The 26,456-nt window shown below is 51.0% G+C and overlaps 4 protein-coding genes across 4 annotated transcripts; 3 read left to right on the top strand and 1 right to left on the bottom strand.

The window, feature by feature from the left end:
- Positions 1-1,688: 1,688 nt before the first annotated feature.
- On the top strand, positions 1,689-4,531 carry PtA15_7A203 (uncharacterized protein; the record flags this gene model as incomplete). The annotated part of the gene is made up of 12 exons (XM_053170786.1): positions 1,689-1,847; positions 1,937-2,106; positions 2,180-2,432; positions 2,584-2,737; positions 2,844-2,955; positions 3,051-3,165; positions 3,240-3,372; positions 3,472-3,678; positions 3,781-3,920; positions 4,020-4,134; positions 4,215-4,270; positions 4,373-4,531. 12 exons carry the CDS (start codon positions 1,689-1,691, stop codon positions 4,529-4,531), a joined length of 1,773 nt encoding a protein of 590 aa, XP_053022032.1.
- Positions 4,532-5,500: 969 nt separating this feature from the next.
- PtA15_7A202 (uncharacterized protein) lies at positions 5,501-7,628 on the bottom strand (the record flags this gene model as incomplete). Its single annotated transcript, XM_053170785.1, has 3 exons — positions 5,501-5,602; positions 5,685-5,786; positions 6,009-7,628. 3 exons carry the CDS (start codon positions 7,626-7,628, stop codon positions 5,501-5,503), a joined length of 1,824 nt encoding a protein of 607 aa, XP_053022031.1.
- Positions 7,629-8,981: 1,353 nt separating this feature from the next.
- PtA15_7A201 (uncharacterized protein) lies at positions 8,982-11,540 on the top strand (the record flags this gene model as incomplete). Its single annotated transcript, XM_053170784.1, has 7 exons — positions 8,982-9,065; positions 9,204-9,418; positions 9,479-9,581; positions 9,643-9,737; positions 9,806-10,113; positions 10,177-11,342; positions 11,424-11,540. 7 exons carry the CDS (start codon positions 8,982-8,984, stop codon positions 11,538-11,540), a joined length of 2,088 nt encoding a protein of 695 aa, XP_053022030.1.
- Positions 11,541-13,604: 2,064 nt separating this feature from the next.
- Positions 13,605-16,585, top strand: PtA15_7A200 (uncharacterized protein; the record flags this gene model as incomplete). Its single annotated transcript, XM_053170783.1, has 3 exons — positions 13,605-13,731; positions 13,807-13,907; positions 16,448-16,585. The coding sequence occupies 3 exons, from the start codon at positions 13,605-13,607 to the stop codon at positions 16,583-16,585; spliced, it is 366 nt and encodes a 121-aa protein (XP_053022029.1).
- Positions 16,586-26,456: the final 9,871 nt, after the last annotated feature.

The following is a 26,456-nucleotide window of genomic DNA, read 5'->3' as shown; positions in this document are numbered from 1 at the left end:
TGTCTACCCACTGTACAAATCAAAATGCGCTAAGCCTCCATCAGATTACCTGTAGTCATGTCTTCTTACTTAAAAATTGCACCTCGTTTATAAATCACAAGCGCTCCCATTACTGAAGGCTGACAATCAGAAGGTCAAAGAATTGGGAGGTACATTGTTCGTATTGGATAATCAGCTAGGTAGAGTAGTAGATAGCGTGAAAGTTTAAATGCTATGGATGTGAGACTTGGCACTTCTTTTAGTTCTTTGTTTGGCTTTAGCCTTTTGAATATTTTTTATCTTCTTGATTTGTCGTTTAATTTTCATCTTGAGAGCATGGAAGAAGAGTTGCATCCTGGCGAGGATTGATCGTTGATTCAGAGAGCGGCAGCAAATCCAAGCGTGCTGGTCACGACAGAGGGAGTAAGAAGGTAAAGGAGCTGGGGAATAAGCTGATGATAAGGAAGACGGGAGGCACCCGAGAAATCGGGTACCTTTGATGACGATGATTGCTCCGCAAAGTCAAAATAGTTGCGGCAGTCAATCACCAAGTGATATAGTGAGCCGAAGACATACACAGACAGCCACGGTCCAGTTATCGATGCGAAGCCTAGGCGATCGGCACGGGTCAAATGGTTCAACTTACTGCTGTTATTTTAAGGGGGGGATCGAAGTTTTCCAGTCAGTTTACGGCGTGCGCTCTTGTGGGAGAGGCAAGAACAACTCATGTTATACACAATCAAACAAAGCGATTTGGATCTTACCTGTTGGATGCCAGGGAAGGGAATAACTCTGGGCACTGCGAGCGTTCAAGTGGTTGAGATATTTATGTGGCTGGAGGCTGTGTGCGAGTATCTCAAGAGTCAAGTCCCTCCATGCCCCGCGAGCCTAGCTTAGAGCATCCTAGAGCATCTCCACCGCGCCCCCATATAAACAAGAAACCAGCCTAGTAGTAGTGTGCACTGTGCACTCCAAGTTTTTTGAAGTGCAAGAATTCTACACTCCAGAAATTCTTGCGTATACAATTGTTGGAGTCCATGTAAAGATTCCTTACACATGCCCTACATTCTTGGAGTCAATGTGGTAATGTTTTGGAGTGCAGAAAGACTGGCCCTTTTCAGAATACAGTATAGGGAGAATGGTTGGGATTGACGGGATGAGACCTGTGTCAAATGAAAGGTGAGGCCTGGGGCAGGATGGGCTGAGGGTGAGTAGCACTGAAGGCTTCATACTTTCCCTCCAGCCAATTGGGATTTTTTTTTTCTGCTAAAATTTTGACTTTGGGGCCCAAAGTCAAATTTGCGCGCAAAAGAAAACTGTTGCACATTCGGGTGACTTCTCAGTCTCCCAGAGTGGTGTGGAGGCCCAAAAGCTAGATTGGGGGTCCCAGATGCGACGGGAAGCCATCCAGATGGCAAACCAAGCTTCACCGTGATGGCCATTCAACTGAGCCCGCTATATGTCCTATCTGCCTTTGTACTCTCCTTTGTGCTCTTTGTGATTGGAGCCATCCGTTTCCTTGGCCCAGTTGCAGACTACGTAGGTAATCTTTTGGATGTTGAAGAAAAATAGTTTGCGGGATGAACTGATTGGACGACTTTCGTTTCTCTGTGGATGTAGGGATCCAAGCGATCGTATCGGCTGACAGCTAGCGACCATCTTAAACGGCGAGGATCCTTCTGAACCGCTCCCGCCGTGGCTTTCGCGAGATGTCCGAACAGAATCAATCAACAAAACGACAACCATCAACCTCAACCTTGCATTTGTTTTGGCCCAACGATCACCCTCTTGACTCGACTGGTTATCTGATCGGATGGAAGATCGAATCGGTCTACTGCGTCGCGACTCTGGTAGAAAACTGGCCGGTGGTTCATGAAACCTTGCTCAAATCGGATCCTTTCGCAAGATTAAGAGGAAATATGGATGCTCATTCTCGATTGTATCCGGTATCTTGCAGACTTCGTCAAACCAACCGATCAGGCAATTGGACGGAATGCATGAGAGCTCCAAGGCTCGTCTCTTAGGCCAACTGAACCCCGAAGGCAATTCATCAGGCTCCCCAAGTCCATCACACGGCCACGAAGGATGGATGACAATTACATACCATAGAGGGACACTTCAGATAAAGTATTTTTTAAGTCTCATATTTCCCAGCCCGTATTTTATGTACTCTGACGTTACTTCAGCATTGGTTATGTAGGGGTTTGAAGGATGAAGAGGAGACGATCTTGGTGATATACGAGCGTCCATCAATGCGAAGACATCATTTTCTTTCTCTTCGGCCATTACTCAAGCCCTCCTTAGTGTCGAGCCAGTTCGCTTCATCATCAAAACCAAGTGGAAACGAACCGCTGGCTCAAAAGATTAAGCTACTCGACCAGTTGTATCCTCATCGTGCTATGCCCGGGCCGGAATGTGGACATCCTAGAGAAATGTCAAAAGTCATCCAATTTGTAAGTCTTATCCCCGTTTTATTTTATGACGTGTTCCATTTTTTGTGCAGAATGTTCCCGGGGTTTTCTTATATTTCCCTTTTTCCACTCGTGGGTCTCCTGAATTTAACCTTATTTTTTCCCAACGTTGGGCTTGATAACGCGCCAACAGGTAAACTCTAGTGAAGAAATCCACAACAGGATTCATCATTACAGCACACCAAAAACTGTTGATCGGAAGAACGCGACTCCAAAACCTGATGGTCCCCCTTGCAGTCATCCTTTACCGTACCACCTCGATTCGATCCTTGCACTATCCACCTTCCGTTGAGTGTTGTTTGCTCTACCCCTTGCACCATTAATACTTCACTACCACCAAGTCACAGGGGAAAAACAAGCTGAGTCGTTTTGGGCGACGTTTTACTGATTCAGTCCAACAATTCAATGTCCGTCTGGCCGAGATTTCAAGTTGGCCAAGCCGGTATCGAAAGATCAATCGGGAAGAAGATGCCGATCTCTCGGGCCGACGCGCCGAATATGTCATGTATTTTACCCTAAGCCCCAAACCTCTCTCTCTCTCTCTCTCTCATCAAGCTGAGCCAAAACCTTTGACGGAATTGTTTTGTTGATACGAACCAGGCTTTTCAATACTTTGTGGTTGATCGCAAACGATATAATTTTTGGTCAAACAAGTGGGGCGATTCTGATGGAAAATTCGGAGCCCTTGGCCGATTGGCTCGAGTATCACTTGCAAGTAAGCTTACACTTGCCACTAGTTTCTTTCTCCCAAGAAAAAGCATATTGAGATTACTCATTTTGGTGGCCCAGACGTACACCGTTACTCTCGTTAAAAGGGCGCTACATTGGACTAATTCGTATCCAGTTGGATTAAAATTGAACGATCAACTCGGCCAAGCTTTCTGTCTTTGCTCAAACATGGCCGTCGACTTTTGGCACATCTGTCTGTAAACTTTTGACTTATCCCAGCCCGTATAAAACTGTCCAGAACATTGACATTGTTGTACGGGCGATGTATTCCGATTCTTTTTCCTCAAAATAGATGTTTTAAAACATGCCTATCTAATCTTACCCAGAATGATTTGGATTGTCGGCTTTGTCAGCTTATTCGGGAACACATTCACACTGGCCATTGCTTCCGATTTCTTGACGATTGCGACGTTCCATCTATGGATAATTTATCGGTTGTTTACGTTTATCTTTGATTGCCAATTACGCTTTCTTAGTGTCCTTTTTAATATTTTCAGGGGTAATCTACTCTTCCAGAAGATGGTACGATGGGTGACTCGAGTTGAAATGACGATTGCGTATTCTGTATTATTCCCCCCCCCCCCCCCCTCCTTTTGAACAGGTCGGAAGTACAGCGTATTGAGAAAACGAAATGAACCGGCAACTTATCAACTTGATCAGTTAATACTAGGGACGATTTTGTTTACACTGGCGATCTTCTTATTCCCAACCATTCTGGCATTTTACATCCTAGCAAGTACAGTAAGCAGGCGGAAAAATTTCAAAAGGAATTGCCACAGTTGATAGCTCCATGCTGAGATACCTGACGGCTCCCCCCTATTCTTCACATCTGGTTTTTAGACCCGCGTGTTCATTGTGTGGATCCATGGAATCATTGGCACTGGCTTGTCTTTGCTGAACCACTTCCCTCTGTTTGTTTTGATGCTGAGAATTAAAGATCCGGCTCGCTTGCCCTGTATGTGACATTTTCTCCCCATCTGTTACTCTGTTACGTCCGATTAGTCACGATGGTCTAACCTACACTTTTCTTTTAAGCTGGTGTTTGCTTTATCCCACTACATGATGACGGCGCAGCAAAGTTCAAACTCCAGGCGAGTTGTTTCCCCTGATTTCAGTCCCCGCTGGTCACCTTCCTGACTTGCTCGAGCTGACGCGGCTCTATCGCTTACCAATCGGAAATTTCCCCGTTGCAGAATGTACCCGTCGGCCTCCCTTGGATCTTTTCTGATTACATCTCACTTTGGGTCAATCTAACTTCTCATTACTCGCCACGTCTGTTGTTGTATCATCTTTGTTCTGGGCAGCCAATAGCACCCCTAGCAAATCGTGCGGCTGCTTATAAGAGGCCGTAATGAAACTTTATCTCAATCAATCGAGCACATTGTTTTTCCTCCACGTCCAAAGGGAAGATCAAGTTTCTGGGGAGTATTTCAGTTTTTTCATACAAACGTTGGTCATCTGGTGAGACTAGATATCTTTTGCAAGTGCTCATCGGCCGCATTCTCCAATCCCTGAAGCAAATCGTGTTTGGCCAAGAACACACTTCCGCATAAGGCTCTGCTGGCTGGTCTCTCAAGCGTACCGTGGTTTGCCAAGCTGGAGAAGTCGGGATGAGAATCAAGAGCAGAGCTTAACCAACACTCTGATTCACTTTTATCCCCCCCATCAGCCGAAGAATATCTCACTCGAAAGCTAGCACTCTCCAAAAAAAACCAACAAGTATCTAGGAGAGTCCAAGATTCCCAGGAGTGTGCACAACTGCTTGTCCTACGCTTAGGAAGTTTAAGCACAGACATTTCTATGTTGCTGTGTACCAACTACCTTCTCAGGGGCCGCAGTCACTTTGCACGGGGGCTGTAGTGGCGCAAGAAGCCTCCCTCCGCCAAGCGTTGTTAGGCTAGCGGTAAACTGGGGCCTTGCCATCGCGGAACTTGGCCTCGTCAGGGGTTCGACTCCCCTACAACGCATCTGTCTCTCTTGAGCGGTAGTCTCATTTGGCTCATTTGACCTTTTGCTCACTTGACCTTTTTGCTCACTTGACCTTTTTGCTCACTTGACCTTTTTGCTCACTTGACCTTTTTGCCCAGCCACACGAGGTGTATTATACTTCGTGGTGAGGCCCACGGACCCTTGTTTTATTGTGGAATTCAGACGGGTGCCCAGAGGCTGCATTCAGTCGCATTGAGATGATTCTTGCCATCGAGTTGGAAACAATTGGCCATGTAGAACTGCCTTGCCTCGGACATCCCGCCCTCTTGACATGGCCACATAAAAAAAACAACAGAGTAAAAAAACAAGCCCCGGGGTTTGGAAGAGATGGGTTAGTGGAACTTGTTTCGGACCAAGTGCACTAAGCAAGTCAGCAACGAGTGCTGATCGAAGTAATCAAGAGATTCTGATTTCAGTTTCTGATTGGCCCGATCCTGGAGAGCAAAGAAGCGACGAGGTCAGGTTCCTGGAGCGTTGGGTTTTGCGTGGAAGCAGCGAACGAGGGAGGACACGCACCAGGGAGGCCGCGATGTCTTGCGCCTTGCCGTCCGCGGACGGCTGCTCGGGGTTGTTTCGAGTGGGGCTTCGAGGCTGGTTGTGCGGCTGGGCGCGGGGAGGCTCGGAGGCGGAAGCCGAGCCAGGAGGCGGCCGATCAGCCCCGTCGTCGTCGTCGTCGTCGTCGTCGTCGTCGTCGTCGTCGTCGTCGTCGTCGTCGTCGTCCGGCGCTCCGTCACTACGACCCCCTGCGGCTGGGGGATGGTGGGTGGGGAGGAAATCGGAGAGCGAGGAGGAGGGCTCGAGCTGGAACTGGAGGTGGCGCAGATCGAGCAGCTCTTCCGCTTCTTCTTGCGGTGGGTGGGCGTGGAGCTGTTCGAGCTGAGGCTGTAAGGGCTGGGGGCGAGTTGAGGGGCTGGGGGGAGGCGCGGGGGCGAGCCGGGACTGCAGGTCTCGCCAGACGTCCGGCCGGGAGGACCATTCGAGGCCGGCGGAGCCGCCGGGCAGCGGCTGTGGAGACTCTTCGCAGAGATGGTGGGCATGGGAGGCGCGTTTCTGGACGCTGAGGAAGATGAGCCGCAGCAGGCGGCGGTCCTTGAACCTTCGCGGGCTGCCGAAGGCTTCCAGGAAGCGGATCATGGTCTGGAGGCGGCAGACGAGGCGGTCGAAGGCCTGCTCGGCCCGCCGGTCTTCGTCGTCGGCCGGGGCCTCCAGCTCCTCCTCGGGGAACAGGACGCGCTCGAGCAGCAGCAGGCCGGCGTCGCCGGGCAGGATTTTCTTGAACATGACCGGCGGGTATTGTGGGGGAGGGGTCTGGGGGACGACGAGGAGCTGGGCCCAGCGGGTGGCGAGACGGAGGAGGCGGGCGAGGCCGGCGGGCCCGGACCATTGGGCGGCGAGCTTGAGGTGGGCGGAGAGGAGGAGCTTCCAGGTGCGGGGGCGGAGGATGTGGGGGCCTCGGCGGAGGAGGGCGCCGTGGATGAGCTCGCAGACGAGGCCGAAGTCGACGGGCAGTCCGGGGGGGGAGAGCAGGAGATGGCTGAGGAGGGCCTCGAGGCCGTCGGCCTGGCGACGGAGCAGCCGATGCGCCTCGAGCCTGCCGCCGTAGAGGGTCTTGTCGGACTCGGCCAGGCTGAGCCCGAGGAGGGCGCGGAGGGTGTCGAGGAGCGGGTCGATCGACTGGCCGCCGGGCGGGGGGTGGTCGGGGGTCCGGATCTGGCCGACGAGACACTCGGCCTGGGCGAGGATCAGCCCGGTCTTCCAGAGCGAGGGCCGGGGATGGGCGGCGAGCAGGGCGAGGGCCTCGGAGGGGCTGAGCGGCCTGGGGGGCCCGGCGGGCTGGGCGGGATGGATGAGCTGGCCCTTGGAGCGACAGGCGACGCTGATGGCGCGGAGCAGCTCGGCCTGGGAGCCCTCGAGCCGGGCGACGAGCTCCTGGGGCCGGGCGGCCGAGCGCAGAAGGGTCGCAAAGATGTAGGGGTCCGTGTTGGGCGCGAGCAGACGGGTGTCGTCCGGCAGGGGCTGGCCGAGGAGCCGGGCGATCTGCAGTCGACGGTGGGCGAGCTCGGGCGAGAGGGGCGGGCCGAGGGCCTGTTCCCAGACGTCGATGGCGGCCAGCCAGCATCGCAGCCGGTCCTCCTGGTCGGCGGGCGGTCCTGCGGGCTTGGCGCGGAGGAGGAGGCCGAGAGCGAGTGCGAGGAAGCGGGTGAGCGAGTGGCGGTCGTGGGCGGCGAGCGGGGCGGTGTGGAGGCGGAGGGTGGAGTGGAAGAGCCACTCGAGCCAGCCGGCGCTCGGCTCCTTCCGGCTGATCGCCGTCGTCCAGAGCTCGACCAGGGTGGGTGCGGGGATGCGGGCGTGTTGGGTGAGCCGGCAGGGCGCGTTGGCGGCGATCGCCTCGCGGAGCAGCCCGTGGAAGCCGGCCGGCCCCCGTCGCTGGCGTCTGAGGATGTTCCTGGCTGGGTTCATCGCCCGTGCGGGCCCAGCTGCGCCCCGGACTCGCACACACCCTGACACCACGCCCTAACATGCGCGTTATGTACATAAATACATAATACGAAATGCATACTTGCTGCTTCAGCCAACCGAACGTGAAACAAGCCACAACCTCCTGTAACAAAAGCTCTCTCTGCTCCACAACTTCACACGCATGGATAAGCATCAGCCCAGTTTTACTTTCCGCTCCATAAGCTCCTGACCCGGCTCTATGTTCCTGAGCTGTTTGGTGGCTGTGTTTGGATGGAAGGATGCAGATCTCGCTCGTCGTCGTCTCCGGGCAGTGTGTGTTGCTGATCAAACAGGGCGTCGATGGGGTTTGGGTTTCGTGTTGGGCATGTAGTCGCAGGGTGCGGCGGATACAAGAATAAGATTTGTGGTGGTGTGTGGTGTCGATCAAACTGGGGGGTGGGGTGATCAGGCGAGAAGAGCTCAAGTGCTTCTTCACGCTTAAAGCGAGGCTGAGGCTGCCCTGCCCAGAAGCGAGCCTCAGCCGACTGCCACCACCACCACACACCCTGGTCAGTCTTCCATTCCTGCTTCCATCCCAGCCTGAGCAGTCCGGCCGGCCGTCCAGCGCCTTCCGCTCTCGCATTGCATAGCTTGAGCTGTCCGTCTCGGAGCCAAGCCAGGCGGTACACATACTATCCCGGGGACAGCGCTCCACGGGATACACAGAAAGATGAGAATCAGATCCCTGGCTTGGATCCCGAGCCGGGCTGTTAGTGGTTGTTCTGGTAGATGTTGATCAGAATCGGCGCGTCTTGGAGTAGATCGTTCTCTCTGCCCTGTCCTGCTCCACAGGCTCACAGTCCAGCTGCCAATCTCCTCACTCAAAACACTCCCCCCCATCCCAACCCACAAACAACGATCTGTCATCCCCCCATTCAAGCTTTCTCTCCTTCTGACACACTGCTGCCTGCGCGCCTGTCCTCTCTCCCCCCCTTCCCACTTTCTTGGATACACAACTCCCACCCGGCCCACCACACGCAGTCTCCAGCAACTGCTGACTCTTCTCATCGCTGCTTCAAACCCAGAACGCCGCATCCACCCACACACTCGCAAGCCCTCCGCAGACCCCGGCCCATCCCACTCACATGTATGCCACTCACTCGCAACTCACTCCATTTTCTCATCTCTTCTCCGGCTGCTGGCCAGACGTATAAACACAAAGGTTTCCTGATCTCATCCTGCCCATTGATATCCATCCTGATTCCGACAGGCTCTGAGTAACAGCAGCCCCAAGGACTATCCTGCCCCAGAAGAACAACTGACGCCAACCGATCTAGATTAAGACACCTCAAGACGCGAAAGCTTGCCCGCAAGATGGCCAGGTTCACACCCGATCAGCTCCTCCTATTCGTCCTCATCATTGCAGCAACCGGCTGGCTCGGCCCTAGCACTCATCGGGTTGCTGCTCAGGACACCGCCCAGCCGGCTGCTGCCCGGCTGCCAGCCACCAACCAGCCAACGCCCGCCAACCCCAACGCCACACCCACGCCCACCAACTCCACCCTCCCCCGCCCCACTATCACCAACCAAACCCAGCAAGCCCAAAACTCCTCAGCAACAACAAACACCACTGCTATTCCTACTAATACCAACAGCACCAATCCTACATCTTCGGCAAACTCGAGCTCGATCCTCAACAAGGATGAGGCCGTGCCCCTGGACACCAAGATCACCGTCCCCTTCTCCATCCTCGGCGTCCTGCTCATCGTCAGCGGCGCACCCATGGGCTTCTGGGGCGGCCGGAACAGATGGTCAGTCCATCGCACCATCCCTCTCTCATACGCCCCGCTCACCGCTTCCACACCCCACAGGTCGAGCTACTTCCTCACCGGCGCGTTCGTCGGCGCGTTGTTGGTCATGACCCCCATCCTCAGGTTTGGTGTCATCGAGCAGGACCGCCACCCTAGCACCGCCGTCAGTCATCTCCTCCCCCCCTTGACAACGGCCCCTTCTCACTCTGCTTGCATCCCCTCAGATCCAGGGCGTCTTTGTCTTGGCTTGCTTTATTTCGGCTGTTGCTGCGGGCGCAGTGGCCGTGATCTTCTGGAAAGGTACCAGATTCCTGGTCGGGTGAGCAGCAATATTTCAGATTCACCAACATTTCAATTCCGTGCTGAAGTCTGTTTGTTGCCCACCAGTGCCGGCGGCGGCTTCGTGCTCAGTCTCTTCATCCTGTCGCTCAAAAGCAACTCACTCATCCCCGCAGTCGGCCTCCGCTGGGTCGTCATCCTCATCAGCGCCTCCCTCGGCTTCGTCCTCGCCACAATCCCCACGCTCACCATCCATGTGACCCTGTTCGCAACGGCCGCCATGGGCGCCGCCGCCGTCGTGCTCGGCATCGACTGCTTCACCACCGGCGGCCTGAAGGAGTTCTGGCTTTACATCGTTGGCTTCGGCGGCATGTTCCCTCGGCTCAGCTACTTTCCATTCACAGTCACGATGCAGGGTACGTGTATTCTAATCCGTCTTCTCCCTCGACAATCCCGGCTGATTGCATACCTCACTCCAGCCGAATTGGGGGTCATGGCCGGACTGTTTCTCATGGGCGCCTCAGTCCAGTGGCGGTTACTGGAAGTGATCCGGAAGAAGATAGACGAACTCAAACAGCTCGATCAAGACCGCAGAATGCAGGAGGATGCTGCCGCCTACAGGCAATCGATGGCCTTGGATGCGGACCTTGCGCTCTGGGAGAAACGGCACGGCGATGATGGGGACAGTGTGACGATGGCCGCCAGTCCGCCGAAGAAGTCCCACGCGCGCAAGAGCTCCCAGTTTTCGCTTTTACCCCGCCACCCCGCGTCGCCCTTGACGCCCCAGACCCCGCTGACCATGTGCGAACATACACCCCGGCCGTCGAACGATCATCTGCTCACGCTGGACGTCGGCGGAGGACTAGCCGGCTCACTCGGGATCACCGAAGTGAATCCTACTCCGAATGCGCCCGGCGAGTATTTGGCGCTTGACACGTCCGCGGAGCCCGCCGAGACGATCCTGCCGCTTTACACCACCCCGCAGAAGTCCTCTGCCCCGCGTCCGTCCAGCCAGGCTGAGCGGACGGTATCGATAGACTTTGAGAAGTTCGAGAATGACCGACGCGTCTCGCGCCCGCCGGGTGCGCCCGCATCCTGGACGAGCCCGCTGAGCGGGGCCTCGAAGCTGACGCTCACCACGCCCTCGGGCTCGACCGGCCGCGCCAAGCTCGCCTCCCCGGGCCCGGCCTCGTCCCAGCGGATCTCCTATTCCCCGCGGATCCCCGAGCACGAAGAGCTCCGCCCACCCCACCACCGGAGCACGACCGAGCAGCCGCCCGTCCGGCCCGCCTCCGAGCACCTCTCGCCCCTCCTCGCCCGGCGCTCCGAGGACGCCCCTCGCCCCCGCCCCGCGTCCCGCATCATCGTCGGCGCCTATCCCGCCCCTTCCCCCCGCCCTCCTTCTCAGAACCGCGAGAGCAAGATCATGACCATCGAGGAACTCGACCTTCGCCATAAATCCGCCATGAAGAGGCTCCAGCACCCCACCACGGAGAAAATCGCCGCCGCGCGCCCCGCCGACCGCGCCCTCCACCACTCCAGATCCTCCGGCACGCTCGCGCCCCCTTCTTATCCCTCCGTCACCGCCGACAACCGCCGCTCTTCTCACTTGCCCCCGGCCACCAGACCCGCACGACATGAAGACGTAAGTCCTCGACCCTTTCCGAGCACTCCTTGCCCACTCTGATGGTCTCTCTCTCTCGTGTTTCCGATGCGGTTTTTTCAGGCCGATCCCCGTCCTCGCTCGCGCCTCGTCTCGTCATCCTCCGCCACCCGCCCCCCATCCACCGCCACTCCTCCCCAACAGCCCTCTCAAAAAGCTGCCGCCTGGCTCTCCTATTAGGCGCCCCGCCCGTTTGTTTTCCTTCGGTGCCGAGCATGCGCGCGCGAGAGCGCCGAAATTGTAGCCCTTGTGTGCCTTCGTCGCCGCACCTCCTCGTCCCCGTTTCTTGGTGTGGTCCTTGTGCGCATGTACTTCTTACCCTTGTGTTCCTATCCCAATCCCGACGACCGCCATCGTCGCCTAATCACTTCGTTCTTGATCCCTTGTTCAGTCGCCGTTTTCTTGCCGCCTTGTTCCTTTCTGTAGCCTTTCCTTTCCTGCAACAATGCCCCAGGGTTGATTTCAGAGAGAGCGTGCGCGGGGACGGAAGAGGGGGACTAGGAGGGGCCAGGGGTGGTGCTGGGGCTGCAAGCCGTCGGTGGGCTGGGCTGGCTGCCCCGAGCCGTTGGTGATCGAACTTAGTCAGTCCTTCCTTCTGAGTTGGCAGGCTGGCGCCCCTCGCGCGAAGCGCGAGCCTCCGAAGGAGGGACTTGGGAGTACATAAGCGGGGAAATTGGGCGTGAGCGCTGAGGACCGCCTCAACCCATTTGGCTGGTGTCAAACTTCAACACCCCACCACCATAGCATCCTGTGAGCCAAATGGGCCGCCCAGGGGCCAAATTGAAGCCCTCCATCTGGCCTTCAAACCTTCATAGGCCATATGTTTTTATCTTGAACGGTCTTGAAGTTACAAAGCTTTGAAAATCATGCTTCCAAGATTCTCGCAATGATTGTACACTTCTGTGTCTTTAGTATGTGCATGGAAGCAGGATTTTCTGCTTGGAATTAAATGAAAATGTATATTTTTGAAGAAGTTCAATTCTCAATTCATGATCAATGCATGATATTTATATTGATATGCTTGATCTACAGAAGTTGGAAAAAAACCTTGATTTGTTGGATCGAGCGCAGCAGTGATTTTGCAAGGATGCCCAGCGGCCAGCAGGGGGGATAAACAGCTGATTCGTGGATGGCTGCCTGCGCAAGAAGCATGCCTACAAGGCCGCACCACTCATGTCCCTATTGGGCAAAAAATGGGTGTGAGATCATGGATAGAAGGAAAAATGGGGGTTGGTTGGGCCCCAGGCTTGTCAGCTCTCATGCCAAAATCGGTGGCTTGGGGGCAAGCCCTAACTTAACCAAGTCCCTCTATTGGAGGGGGGACGCCGTCCCGCAGGGACCCTCCGAAGGAGGGACTTATGCACTATGTCGACCCCGTGGCAGTAGAGAATTAGAAAAATGATGTTTTTCAATCCTCTCTGGATGCGCCATTTGACACCAGGTAATAAAACTTTGGGGGAGCAAAATGTGCACAACATCATGGAGTTTCTTTGTACATATTTTACAAATTTTTTGGGGCCTTGGATGCCCCATGAAGTCCTTTCTTGTGACTGACAAGTGTCCACTTCATCATTCATTCCACATTTTGCACTGGACAGAATCTGAAATTGATAATGTTACAACTATGATTGCAGCTCAACCAGAGGAGTTGGAGATGATAAAAATAGTAGAAAGAAGGGGACAGCTTAAGCCATCCCAGAAATGTAAATTAGAGAAAAAAAGGTTCAGAAACTCATGTGGGAGATTGGTTTTAAAAAAGTCCCCACCAAAATGCCTAATTCTCTACTGCCGAGGGGTTGACATAGCACGTAAGTCCCTCCTTCGGAGGTCGCTTCGCTCCCCCGAGGAGGGAATTAGCTAAGTTAGGGGCAAGCCTCTCTGTGAGACAGAGACCCTGCGGGGCTCTCCTCCAGAGAGGCTTGGTTAAGCTCGCTCAGCCACGCGGATGAAGCCACACTGCTACTAGACCCTGCGACACAGCGCGGTTACCTTGACTGTATCTCAAGGTGGACGTGTCGCTAGAGGGATGTCCCGGATGGATAAAGAGCCTCCCTTGTCCTCTGAAGCGCCAATGCCTTGCCAGCCCGCCTAATTGTGCCCTCACACATCACAGCCCCGCTACACATAGCCTTGTCAATTATACGGATCACCTCCGCTCGCCTCCTCCTCACTCCACGTCTCTTTTGACCCGACTCTACCCGCGCGGTTACCATGCAGTTCCTCGTGCTCGCATTTCTCGCGGCCATGGCCCTTGGTCCCACGCGCGTTTCGAGCTACGGATGTCCGGTGAAAGCGAATCCCGCGCTCTGGTGCACCACCTACACGCCCATCTCCACACAGACGGCGCGGGCCTCGTTCATGGATGTCAGGAGTACGTGGTGGCTTGGGCGCGCTTGCCGGCAGGACCTCTGGGCTGACCTTTCCGGCTTGCGCGTCCGTCCGCCAGTCCATCGTCCGCTTGATCCCGCCGGACACTGCAAGAACGCCGGGCCCGGACGATCGCTGACCCGGTACTGCTGCCAGCCATCCGTCCGACCTACGTCCAACGTGAGCAGCTTTGTTCCTACGTACATACCTCTCGACCCCCGCTGAAAAGCAAGCGCTGCTTATCGTTTGGTGGCGGCCGCGTCTGACTGTGGTTTCTTCGTTTATTTTGGGATGTGGATCGAGCATCTTCAGGACCCACTCTCATCGATTACTCCTGCAGCTCTCTTGAACGCATGTATCGTCGAACCATCTATTGAGGCACAGCTCGGAGCTGCGGACCTGGATCATCTAGGTTAGGGTTAGATGATGATACAGCAGAGATGTATATAGTTCAAACACTTCCACCCCCACGTTGTTTTCTCTATTCATCTCATTACTCATATTATCATCCTCGTAACTCATTCCATTCTCACTCCGCGGTCCTCCAGGTATGTCATATATTCCTCTCATTGTCTTTCCTCACTTGTTTCTCACCACACTCCACTTGATTGTCCCTTAGGTGTGCCTCCACCATCTCCGCTGTCTCTGTTCGTCGTGTCACTCACACAGCATCGTCGCTGTTATAGGTTAGTATCGCTGCTTTGTTTTCTACCATTCATCTCATTACTCATATTATCATCCTCGTAACTCATTCCATTCTCACTCCGCGGTCCTCCAGGTGTGCCTCCACCATCTCCGCTGTCTCTGTTTGTCGTGTCACTCACACAGCATCGTCGCTGTTATAGGTGTGCCTCCACCATCTCCGCTGTCTCTGTTCGTCGTGTCACTCACACAGCATCGTCGCTGTTATAGTCCTCCAGGTCCCCCACTTTGGTGTCCATTACCATCATCCTCCGCGCTCCCATTCAATACCAATCAACAGAAAGGAGGAAGCCCCACATCGCCGGACGATCTGGGCTTATAAGCCTCTCCATTGCCGCCCCGTTGGCCTGCACAGACTTGCGTGTTTCTTGTAGACAAAAATCCCCCATTTCCTCTTCCAAATGATTTTACAAAATTCGTGTGTGGTTTAGGAAAGAGACAGGCTTGTGTAGCCTGCAATGTCAGCTTTCCTTCCATCTCTTTTTTTACCCAACTGCTGCGGATAAGAAGTGCTGGTCCAGTCTAACGGAGCTTATTCCCTCCTCGGGCGGCGTCCCCCCTCCAATCGAGGGACTTGAGAGTCAAGTTAGCGGGTGCAGGTGTTCCACCTCGATTCATGATCAGATTGCCCAGATTAACCGTTGAAGCCGGGGCTGCCAGTTCCGGTCCGGCCAGGCTCGGCCACGGGCGAGTGCCCGGATTGACATTCGGCAGGCAGCAACGCCCTCAGCAGTACCTCACAACTTCAGCCCTTACCAGTCCCGTCCGAGCGTAAGGTTGCCGGCGCTTATAAGATTTCTTTGAGACAGTGACTCCCTTGAGGGTTTGGCGGCAGCCTGGGCTGTGTGAGTACGACGGGGGAGCATGAGCAGTGAGCCCGCTGGTATTTTTGGGAATGGATGGTTGCAGCGCCTGACAGCAGATCACATGCCGCCGAAGTGACTTGGAAAAGGAATGTTTATGTAAGGAAATACGGGCAGGATTACGGCTGGCTTTAGTCTGTGAGAATACAGGACCAGACCCCAACCCGCAGCAACCACATAGGAAGCTCGCGCGGCAAGACAAAACCCAAACCCAAAACCCAGCTGCTAAGAAAGGTAAGCGTTAAGCCCCTTTCGCAGTCCCAGACCTAACCCAGATCCCAGACCAAAAGCTAACTGTATCGCTCCGTCGATTACTGAACGCAAACCATCATTGGCAGCCGCCCCGGCCAAAGTCAAGACAAAGCCAGCCCCAGAGGTTAGAACCTTGTACGTCCCAGAGATAAGATTACAGCAGACCTCTTGCAAGGCTGACTGAATCTTGTTCTATAATAGAACGCTCGCGGAACGACTTGGAAACAAACCAAAGGACGCCCTCATAGCCAGGATCACAAACAGTCTAACGACAGGTGAGTGATCCGTCCCCAGACCCTAAACAGACAACAGAAAAGAAAAGCAGCTGACTTGAACAAACACTGTTTGTCAAGCAGACCAAAGCGGTACGACTGAGCTCTGCCGTAGGGATAAGGCGAAAGTTATAAACTGAATTCGCCACATACCCGTAAGCCAAATACAAGACAGAGATGGAGAAGAAGCTCGCACTCCCGTAGCTGACTTATACCGTTGCACGGATAGTAGCACACCTCATAACCAAACCCCCTTAGCGAACCCGCACGGAGTTCGCCCAGCCATCCCCTTCTCATCTCCCCAGCCAAAACCCTACACCAACTTGAGTTCGCCTCGAGTTGCTTTCAGGTACAATAGCCTAGATCCATTTGTTTCTCACTTCATGTTGTCTAGCGCTATTATTGTACCAGCTCCTGATTAGAAATGATGCTTTCAGTTGCTCCAAATTTTTCATAGTCCACCAATCGGAGACCGCGGCCGGATCCGCATGAGCACGAGTGGCCGGCGAGGTGCTCCGGACACAGCTGGGCCGAGCCACGCCGGCTTGAACGGTACATATCTGCACAAAACAGCACCCGCCACCGCACACTCCTCACTCAGCTAATTGTGGCCTCCCACTTCTCTGAGAAGGGCCAGCCCGAGCTCGCCAAGGGATTGGATTGCGGGAGCGTCTGCTGCCCCTCCACGGTCGCCCGCTCGTATATCTATCTCTCCTGGGCAATGATGGCCCAAGAGCTCTGCTCAGACTGTGTCTCAATGTTGAGCTAAGTTCATTTGTGTTGTGCTTCTAGGGGAAGACGTCAACAAGTGAGACTTACTGTGTTTGTTGAGTGGAAGACTAATCTTGTGTGTATGCGGGGAACCAGAACATTTTGTGGGATTCGAGATGGAATGTAGAGAAAGGCACGGATTATGTTGATGGGTCACTGACGCCCCAGAAAAAAAAAATCAATGAAAGTTGCTCTACAATGTGATCTATTCATAAGAGGAGGACGCTTCTTCAGAGGGGGGCACTTCTTCAGAGGGGAGCATGATAGACTCTTGACTTTGGCTCGGGGGTCCTAGGAGCCTATTGTAATCCGCCCTGGTGATTGAGTATTCAATCTCTATTGTTCGTGGTTGCTTGTCCAATGTGCGCACTTTGTTTCCCAACCAGTGGATCCCCGGAGTAGGCTGAAGAATGTGTTTGGTGGTGGGGACAAGCTTGTTGTCGTCCACTCCATGGTTGACTTTGACCTGGACCCCCACAGCTACTTGTTAAGGATTGTTGATGTAAACGCCGCAGTCTTTGGTGGGCATCTCGCTCACAGTAACTACAGTTACAAGACAGTTGACCCTTTTTTTTGCAGTGTATGCACCAAGAAAAGTGCAGGCGCAACAAGATGTATCAGTTCTCCACAAATGAAGATTTATATTCTCTGCTTCCATGTAGATATGTACTTGTTATGTTTTTGTGCAAGTTGCCATTCAATTCAGATCTTGAACACAGATTTGCCAAATTGCATGCATGATGCAAGCCACATTGTACTTTGCCTGCCAGTAGCCTGATTTTTTTTTTGTGCAATCTGGTGTTTTGAAACATGCAAGTTGGACCCAGCAATCCCCTTCTTACCCATTCTCTGTGGTGCCTGTGCTGTATATTATAAAACTCTACACCACAAGTGTACTAAGCTGTTCCAAGGCCAGCCCTCTGCAATTTGACCCCAGGATAGCACAACTATCCCAAGGGCATGTTCACCCAGAAATAAAAGATAACCATTGGGATGTCCCTGTTTACTTTCACCACAACAGCTCAAACAGACAGTTTTGCACCAGATTGCTGAACCTATCATATTCCCAACTTACAGGTCTCTGGAAACTAACCACACACATTGCTTGAATGACACATGGCTGTCCAAACTCCATGAAGAGCTATTAGACACATGTCCCTACACAGACCACATGACTATTCCACAGCAATGGGAAAGCTGCATTGCATATGGGGACCCTTTTCAACACCCCCCGCTTGGGGGGCTTGCTGGTGTCCTCCCATACCCCTTTATCTTTTTCTCTCTCCTTAAAAAAATCAGGTTTTTATTAATGAGAAATCCAACCAATGCATTCCAACTGTTAATTTAGGTTGCTCTGATGGGGAAAATTATGTACTTTTTGATTCATCCAACACTAATTCTGCATCCAAACAGGCTGTATTGGAGCTCTTGTGCAGACCCCAGCTTAGCAACACTACTCAAACAGAGTTCCAGGGGTGCTGAGCACTCTCTTTAGGAGAGGCTTAAGAGTTATCTCACACTTCAAGAAGGAGCATAAATTATGTGCTACACAAGCCAACAATGATATAAGAAAACTTAATATGAATCATTTTAGGTTCTTCCTGGCGGACCATTTGACCCACTCACTTGTCTTGTAGCTTGAAAAATCATTCCAGAATTCACAAAATGGTGGGTCTTCAGTTGGAAAACTGAAAATTCTTGATTTTTTTTGGAAACATTATTGAACAAAATCCAATGGTGGTAGAAGAAAATCTGGGCAGACCAAACTTTAGGGATGGTGATGTAGCATAAGTTACAGTTGGGGCAGATTTATTGAGAGGCTGGGGAAGGAGTTATAAAACAAATTCAAAACCTTGGTCCTCCCAGCCAAACAAACTTTCTGCAGGCAGCTTTGCCGCCAGCCAAAGCAAGCCTCCCACCGGGGGAGACTTGTGTTAAGTTAGTTGCAGACCTGTACGGCCTGCTGTTCCACCGGGCTCTTTTTTTATGGATCTGTTTTTTATACTGGTCTGGTTTCACTTTGTGCCAACTCCCCCTTGGATGCCCTGATACAGTTGCATAATCCTCAGCATTAATTAACTGTACTTGTTCATGCATTAGTTTAGGTCCATCTATGTGCTGAATTATACCAGTACCATATCAGAATTTTCCTCAACTTTAATGCTCCTCCCTGAACAGTGTCAAGTCTGTGTCAGCAGGAACACTATGAATTTCAAATTCCTGCTTATTATTTTGTTGTTCATCCCAATCATCTCTGCTTTCTATGTGGAAGAAATTCAACACTCAATTGAAGCAGATAGAGGCAAAGAAGGTGCAGGAAGTGCCCTCATGGGACAGATTGGTAGGTAGTAATTGAATTGAAGAAACACCACCTCATCTTTCAACTGAAAAAAAAAATTGACCTTCATCTGCACTGCCCTCCCTCATGTCTTGCTAAACCTGTTGACCAAAGTGGGAATTTCACAAGAATTTTATGACACAGGGGAATCATAGTAAGAGCTTCAAATCTTTAATTTTTAATTTAGGACTCAATTTATTTTAAAACTCAATGCTTGCTCAATTCTACTACTACTAGTATACACCAATATGTTGGGGAGTACCCAAAATCAATTATTCAATGGTGCAAGCCTTTGTAGGTCACTGTAGTTAAACTGATCCCCTGAAGTGTGAATTGGCACTAATACATAGCACCAATCATATATTCTAACTGTTTTTTTGAATCTATCAAAGTGCTCAACAAGCTTTAGCCTTTGCCTCTAGACTTTATCACAAGCTACCAGGTATAAGGATTCCCATGGATGAAAGAGTGCGAAAAGGTAATTATTTTGTATGCTTTTGATTATACCATCTTGACCAGTCAAAAAATAAAATGTGGATTTGTAGAATTCAGAGAACAGATGTCAATCATGGAAAGAAATAGACAAGAACTGGATGTGCTTTACTCAAACCTAATGGAAAAGCTAGTGGACCAAGAGCTTAGGGTTTACAATAGACAAGATAAAATTAAATCACTTGAAGAACCAAAAAGGAATATCTTGACCCTCAGAAAATGGAAGATATATTCCCTGATTAAGGGAGAATCTGAAAATCTGAAAATCTGAAAATTTCTTTATCCAGAAACAGCAATTGATTCACACCAACCATTGATTCCTGAAATAAACCAATTGATAGCTTATAAATTTTGGGCAAATTATTGCATTTCACTTCTAGAAAGTGTTGTAATTAACATGGAAATAATTTCATATACAGTGAAACGGCTGGATTATTTGAAATATGAGAACAGAAACACTCAAAGATCAATCATGGCTGTAGAAGCCTGTAGTTATGCGCTCAAAATGGTTGACTTTTTCTTCAAAACTCAATTCATTGATCAGGAGACTCTAAAGCTAATTTATCAAGATGAGAGGACAATACAGCTTCTTATTTTATACATTTCACTGCAGTTCAAAAATGAAATGGGCTGGATCATTTGGTTCCATTCAGCTTATTTTACTGACCACTGGTACTGGAAAAAAACATTCAAATCTCTCCAAGGTATGATATTGAATTGATACTGCACCTTGAATTTGAGTTACATGTATAAAAGAAATCTGAACTAAATTTCTGTTGTTTTTTTCTTTCCTCAAAAAATGACAGAACCAAGAAAATTGCAACAAAACATGATCATTTATATGTACATGGTTGAATCAATCAAAATTGATCTCACCCTCATTCATGATGCCTTAGGTCAATATAATTTTGAAGTGGTAGAAATTTTTTGTTCATTTCCACCTGTGAAAGACATCATTTATTTTATGGGTTTTTATGAATCAGATAATACAAGATCAATTAGTACCACAGAAAAGATAAATGATCAAGAAACAAGTAGGTCAAAGGAATTCACAGATAGAATTGAAAGGCTCCTTGTTTTACAATTCAGTATTCTGGAAGAAAATTTAGACTCCTATGAATATTACATGTTTAATCAAATATGTGAATTCTTATACTTTGTGCAAAGAGAAATGTTTCCGGGAATCATCAAGCAAAAGGTAGCCAAAATCAATCCAAATCACACAAGGTTCCAAGACTACTTTGATCTTCAAATACTGTCTTACCAGTTTGATAAATGGGCAAGCATAGCTAAAGATTATAGCTTCAATATGACCAATGAGTTTGACCCATTGATTTACAAAGGATATGAAAAAAAATTGATTCAAATTTGGCATGATTTCAGAAGAAAATATAGTGCAGTTTCTCAAACCCCAGACAATATCTTGGGGAAACTGCCAAGCACCCATGATATCAAAGAGCTAAATACCAGTGGTTTAGGGCTTTTATTAAATATACAACAAAGAATGTTTTAATTCAATTATGTTTACTTGCTGCCAAAACCTCTCATGGAAGAATCCCAATTTCAATTGATTTTCAGGTTGATTGACTGATTGTTTGATATTTTGATACATTTTCTCTGTTGGATATTTCTTGGATTTTTCATCTAATTTATCTCAGGGTGTAAATGAGTTGGGCTTGGGCCAAAAAACAGTGCCCTTGCGTACCATAGGATGCCCGCGCCATGCTATTAAGGTGTTCAAAATTGATTTTTGAATATCATTTTACATAAAATCATAAGATTTATCAAAGTTTTGAGAGGTGCTTTAAATGAAGAGAACCCTCAACTTTCACCCCATCAAAATTTTGGACATGTAGATCTTATGATTTTATGTAGAAAGTGGTTTGAAAATCAATTTTGAACACCATACATGTATACTCTAACCTTACTAAGGCCCCAATTATAAACAAATATTTGAGTTTTATTTTGAAACTATTCAAAAAGAAATTTGAAACAAAAATGAAATCAATATGAAAGATTTTTGATTTCAAAAATCTCTCGGAAAAACTTCAAACAACAGGGTGCACATATAAACAATTGTGCATCCCTGAGCAAGTAGCCTGCCGGAGTGGGCAGGCAGGGGCGAGATGTCTGTGACACGGGCAAGCTGGTTAGAATACAGCTTGCCTGTTCAGCCTTGGCTGTCTGAACCAAAAAAGAACCCGCACACCTCGCCACACCTCGCCAGGCCAACACGCACGCGCGGCCGGCTCCATGGACGTTTGGATCATCTGCGGCGAGATTGTAGCCGTATTGACAAGCGTTTTGTCCCGTGGTCCCGCCGCCAAGGGCAGGATCATATTGCCCCCGGTGGTCCCGGGCTTCCTGGAGGTGTTCGTAAGGGTAGTGGTACTGCAGCAGCAGTTTTTTTCATGTGCCAGCCAACCCCCGCCCGGCGAACTCCGCCGACCCAATACAGCCATTAAATGGGGGGGGTCTGAGGCACCAGTGGCCTGGCAATCATACAGGCATACTGCCTGTTCAAAATTTTGATTCCACAAATTTTGAGATTCTGAAATCTCAAACACCCCTCCCGGGTGTGTTTGAAGAGTATTGGGATTATTTTGAAATGAAAAGAACTCAAAACGAAGTTGGTTTTGATTTCAAAACGATTTCAAAATAATCTCAAAATAATCTCAAAATTGTGTTTATAATTGGGGCCTAAGTCCCTCCTCTTGTAGCAGGGCGTGCTACAGGAATGATGAAGTGGGTCTGCGGCGGAGCAAAGGCTACACGCGGCTCAAATGGAACTGAGAGAAGAGCGAGTCTGGATTTCCACTCGAATAGATGGATGATGAAAAAGGGGAAACAGACACAAGGACGGCTCTCATATAAGAGCCGATGACAGGAGAAAACAAGACACAACGGAAAGAAAAGCCGTTGAATGAGAATTCAACGGTACAGGGATACAGACACGTACAGGATGACGTGTCTGATACAAGAACAGAAAAGGAAACTACCCCCTTGCGTGCTATGCAAGGGCTTCGGCATCCATAACTCCTGGCCTGTAGTGGGGCCGGAGCCAGAGCCGGGAATCTCTAGCGCGTGCAGTGCGCCCATAATATGGGCGCCTGTCGCGTGACAAATTGTAGCACGGCTACAACCACCCCCTCCCTAGACAGGGGTTGCCTCAGCAACTTCGGGAAGAAGCTGGCCGTTGAACCGGACGCGTATCTTCCGCGCCGGCCGAGCCGGGGTAGGAGGAGAAACAGTAGTCGCCGGGGCCGGCGTCTTGCCCGCACCCTTAGATCTTTTAGCCTTGACGGGCTTAGAAAACTTTGCCACCGAAGTGGTCTTCTTAAGCAGGGCTTTGGCCACCCTGGCCTCAGCTTGCCGCTCCCGCTGAGCAATCGCGGGGGGCGTCGCCCACATCCCATTGACCACTAAGTATCGCAGAGACACGGGTTTCAGACTGTTGCCATTCACAGGCCTCAAATACTCATCACCATTCTGGTCGTTGAGAATATAAGCATTGTTCGGCAAGATTGCCTTGATCTCGAAGGGCCCAAACCAACGCGGGCTACCTTTCGTGTGCTCTTCATTGTGAAGCTTAACAGACTGTCCTACAACAAGGGCGTCTAAGTCACGAGCAAAACTAGTCTTATTATCAAATGCAGCCTTGTTGGCCTCGGCGCGAATGGCAGTGTTGCCCGTCGCAGCCAACCTGAGCTTATTCAGTTGCTCAATCCTGGTGGCCAACTCGTGCTCGCCAGGACAGGCCTCATCTGCGGCAACCATTCGCCGCTTATCACCCAAGAGTCGCGGCTTAATGCCGTAAACCAGCTCAAATGGGGAAAACTTACTACTATCACTCGCGTGAATCCTTGTAGAAAACAGCACCGCGGGGAGGAAGTCCTCCCAGCGCTTCGGATCACCGGCAGTGTTAAGGCGGAATAAAGCCTTCTCCAGGATACCGTTAAACCTTTCACATTTCCCGTTGGTACGGGGGTGATAACCTGAAGTGTTCAACTTCTTAATGCCCGCTTTGGCCAAGAAACTGGCAAACCCAGCGGATAGAAAATTAGACCCGCGGTCCGTCAGGAACTCACGAGGCAAACCAAACGGCGTGATCACATGATCAAAAACAGCCTCTGCAATGGCATCAGCCGTTGCATTCTTCAAAGGAATGGCTATCGGCCAGGAGGTGCAATGGTCGATGATGGTCAGGATCCAGTTGTATCCTGCTTTGTAACTCTCCGGCATTTTAATAAAGTCGGAGGACCACCTCTCAAACGGCATCACCGCCGGCAGAGGGACCTGAAGTCCCGTCTCCTGCGTAGCATGCGCACGTTCATGCACTTGGCACTGCGCGCAAGTGGCAACATAACTTTTAACGTCCTCATAGAGTCGAGGCCACTATCCACGACCGCGTAGCACTTGTAGGGTGCAATCACGGCCATGATGGCCTAAATCATCATGAACCGCCCGAAGCAGGTCAAACCGGTGCGCCAGAGGAGTAAACGGCGAGCGCTCAAGCAGCCCGGGACAACCAAGATGAATCAAGGTCTCGTCATCCGGGTCGTACTCAAAGAACTTTATGTTCTGCTCAGCTCTAATCACGAGCCCCTCAGGGACCCATGACGGGATTTCCCGTTTATCATGTAAATAAGGAATCAAAAGGGGCCAATTGGTTTCATCCAGACCGTCGCCAATGTCGTCGACGAGTGATAGATCACTCCGTCGCGAAAGCGCATCAGGAACCACATTGTCAACACCTTGTAACGGATTTCAATATCCATTTCAGCAAATTCCTCCAACCAACGGCAGAGCCGTTTGGAAGGGAGCTTCTGGCATTTTAGGTAGACCAGGGACATGTGGTCCGTATACACAATAGTGATGGCCACGGCGCCATCTAAATAAACGTGCCATTTTCTCCACACGTGGATTATGGCCAACAACTCCCGCTCCTGTGCGGGGTAATTAATCTGAGCCTTATTGAGCTTACAGCTCTCAAAAGCCACCGGATGTAACTTATTGTCGTCGCCGTACTGTAATAGCACCGCTCCAACAGCAAAATCTGACGCGTCAGTCTCCATTATGAAGGCTTTCAGCGTATCTGGGGTGATGAGGATTGGCGTAGAAACCAGAGCCTCTTTGAGCATTACGAAAGCCGTATTGTGGACAGGCAACCACAAGATTTTCTCGCGCTTTTTGACTCCTCCGGCGGTTAAGCCATGTAGAGGAGCGGCTATTTTCGCGAAACTTTTGACATAACGGCGGTAGAAACCGCAAAGACCCAGAAAAGCCCGGACGTCATGGACAGTCGCAGGGCGTGGCCAAGATTGAATAGATTCAATCTTTTCTTTCATTGGCCGGATGGTATTAAAACCGACAACATGTCCAACATATTGGATTTCACCTAAACCAAAGGAGCACTTTGCTCCTGAACACTTGAGCTCCTCGTCCCGCAGGACCTGGAGTACTCGACGAACATGCACAAGATGCTCCTCTGCAGAAGCAGAGTAGACAAGGATGTCGTCCAAGTAAAATTGGACGAAATCATCGATGAACTCACGCAGAATGTGCGTCATCATGCGCTGAAACGTGCTCGGCGCGTTACCAAACCAAACGGCATAACAAGCCATTCGAAATGACCATACTTGGTCCCGAAGGCTGTTTTAGGCACATCAGCATCCGCAATGCGCATCTGATGAAAGCCTTGCTGCAAATCTATCTTTGAATAGAATCTAGCGCCGCGAAGCGCATCAAAACATTCTTGAATCACCGGCAGTGGATGTCTGTCCTTTTTAGTGACAGCATTCACCTGCCGGTAGTCGACGCATAGGCGTACCTTCCCAGAGGAAGGATTTTTAACAAAAACGATTGGCAAAGACCACGCCAACGTAGAGGGCCAGATAAATCCGACGTCCTGTAACTTTAAGCCAGTGAGCCTTTCCTTCAGCGTCCCTAGCAAGGCAGGCAACAGCTGATGAACTGGCTGGTAAATCGGTGGATTTGTGCCAGTATCAACCAAATGCTCGATCACGCGCTTGCGCGTCGAGGCTTTAACAATAGGACAGAAGAGGTCGGCAAACTCGTCAATCAATAGGCAAAGCTTGCTTCCCAAATCCCCATCTCCAAACACGGATGGGAGCGCGGCTACCCTTTCGTCACGCGGTCCTTCCACGCCGTCCGATTTTGTCAGGGCAAGGAGCTTCTCAGCCGCCCCCTCCCAGATACCGCGGCGTCTAAGATGCTTAGGTAAAATAATCTCTTCCTTGTCCGTCAGCGGCGCGAGGACAGTCTCCTGGATTAAGGAGATAGCGGGGACACTGGGTTGGAAAAGCACAACTTTACCGCCTGGTCCCTTAAGCCGCCACAAATTGCTTTCCCAATCCGTCGACGAAGCGTGTGTCGCGATCCAATTGCGTCCCAGAATCAAATCGAAGCTAGAAAGGGGAGCTACCCTACAGACACACAAGAAATCAACCTCGGAAAAAGAGAAATGGATGTCAGCAAATTGATTATCAGTTATTTTGTCCCCAAACGCGCCTGCGACGCAGAAGGAGTTAGGGGAGGAGTAAGAAGGAAGTGAGTGAGAAGAAACAAAAACAGAAGACACATAGGAAGAGCCTGCGCCCGTGTCAAGAAGGACCCTGTCCAAGTGCCCTTCAACTTTGTGTAGGAAATCCACACGGATGGTACTCGACTTGGCCACCATGTTCGCGGCGGCTAACGGAACTGAACTCAAACTATCATAAACAACATCGGTGGCGTCCTCAGACTGCGCTACCAAAGTGGTTGTCCCCACGCCTGGGGTATCAACAAAACTTAAGGATGCATCATACTCAGGGGAGGGTATTTCACCCTGAGGCTCGGCAGAGACTGTGACAAAGGATTGATTTCGGTGAGGGGGAGAAATCACAGTAACTACAACAGATGTTGACGGTAGAGACAATTGCACGTCGACTAAGCTTTTTTTTCTTTAGCGGGTTGAGGGTTAGCGGCTTCGTAAGCCTTTTGACGTTCTGTCTTCGGCTCCTTGCAATCAGCGAGGAGA

Source organism: Puccinia triticina, chromosome 7A, assembly GCF_026914185.1.
Source record: "Puccinia triticina chromosome 7A, complete sequence".
NCBI classification, from domain to species: Eukaryota; Fungi; Basidiomycota; class Pucciniomycetes; order Pucciniales; family Pucciniaceae; genus Puccinia; species Puccinia triticina.
This window is presented reverse-complemented; position numbering and strand designations above follow the sequence as displayed.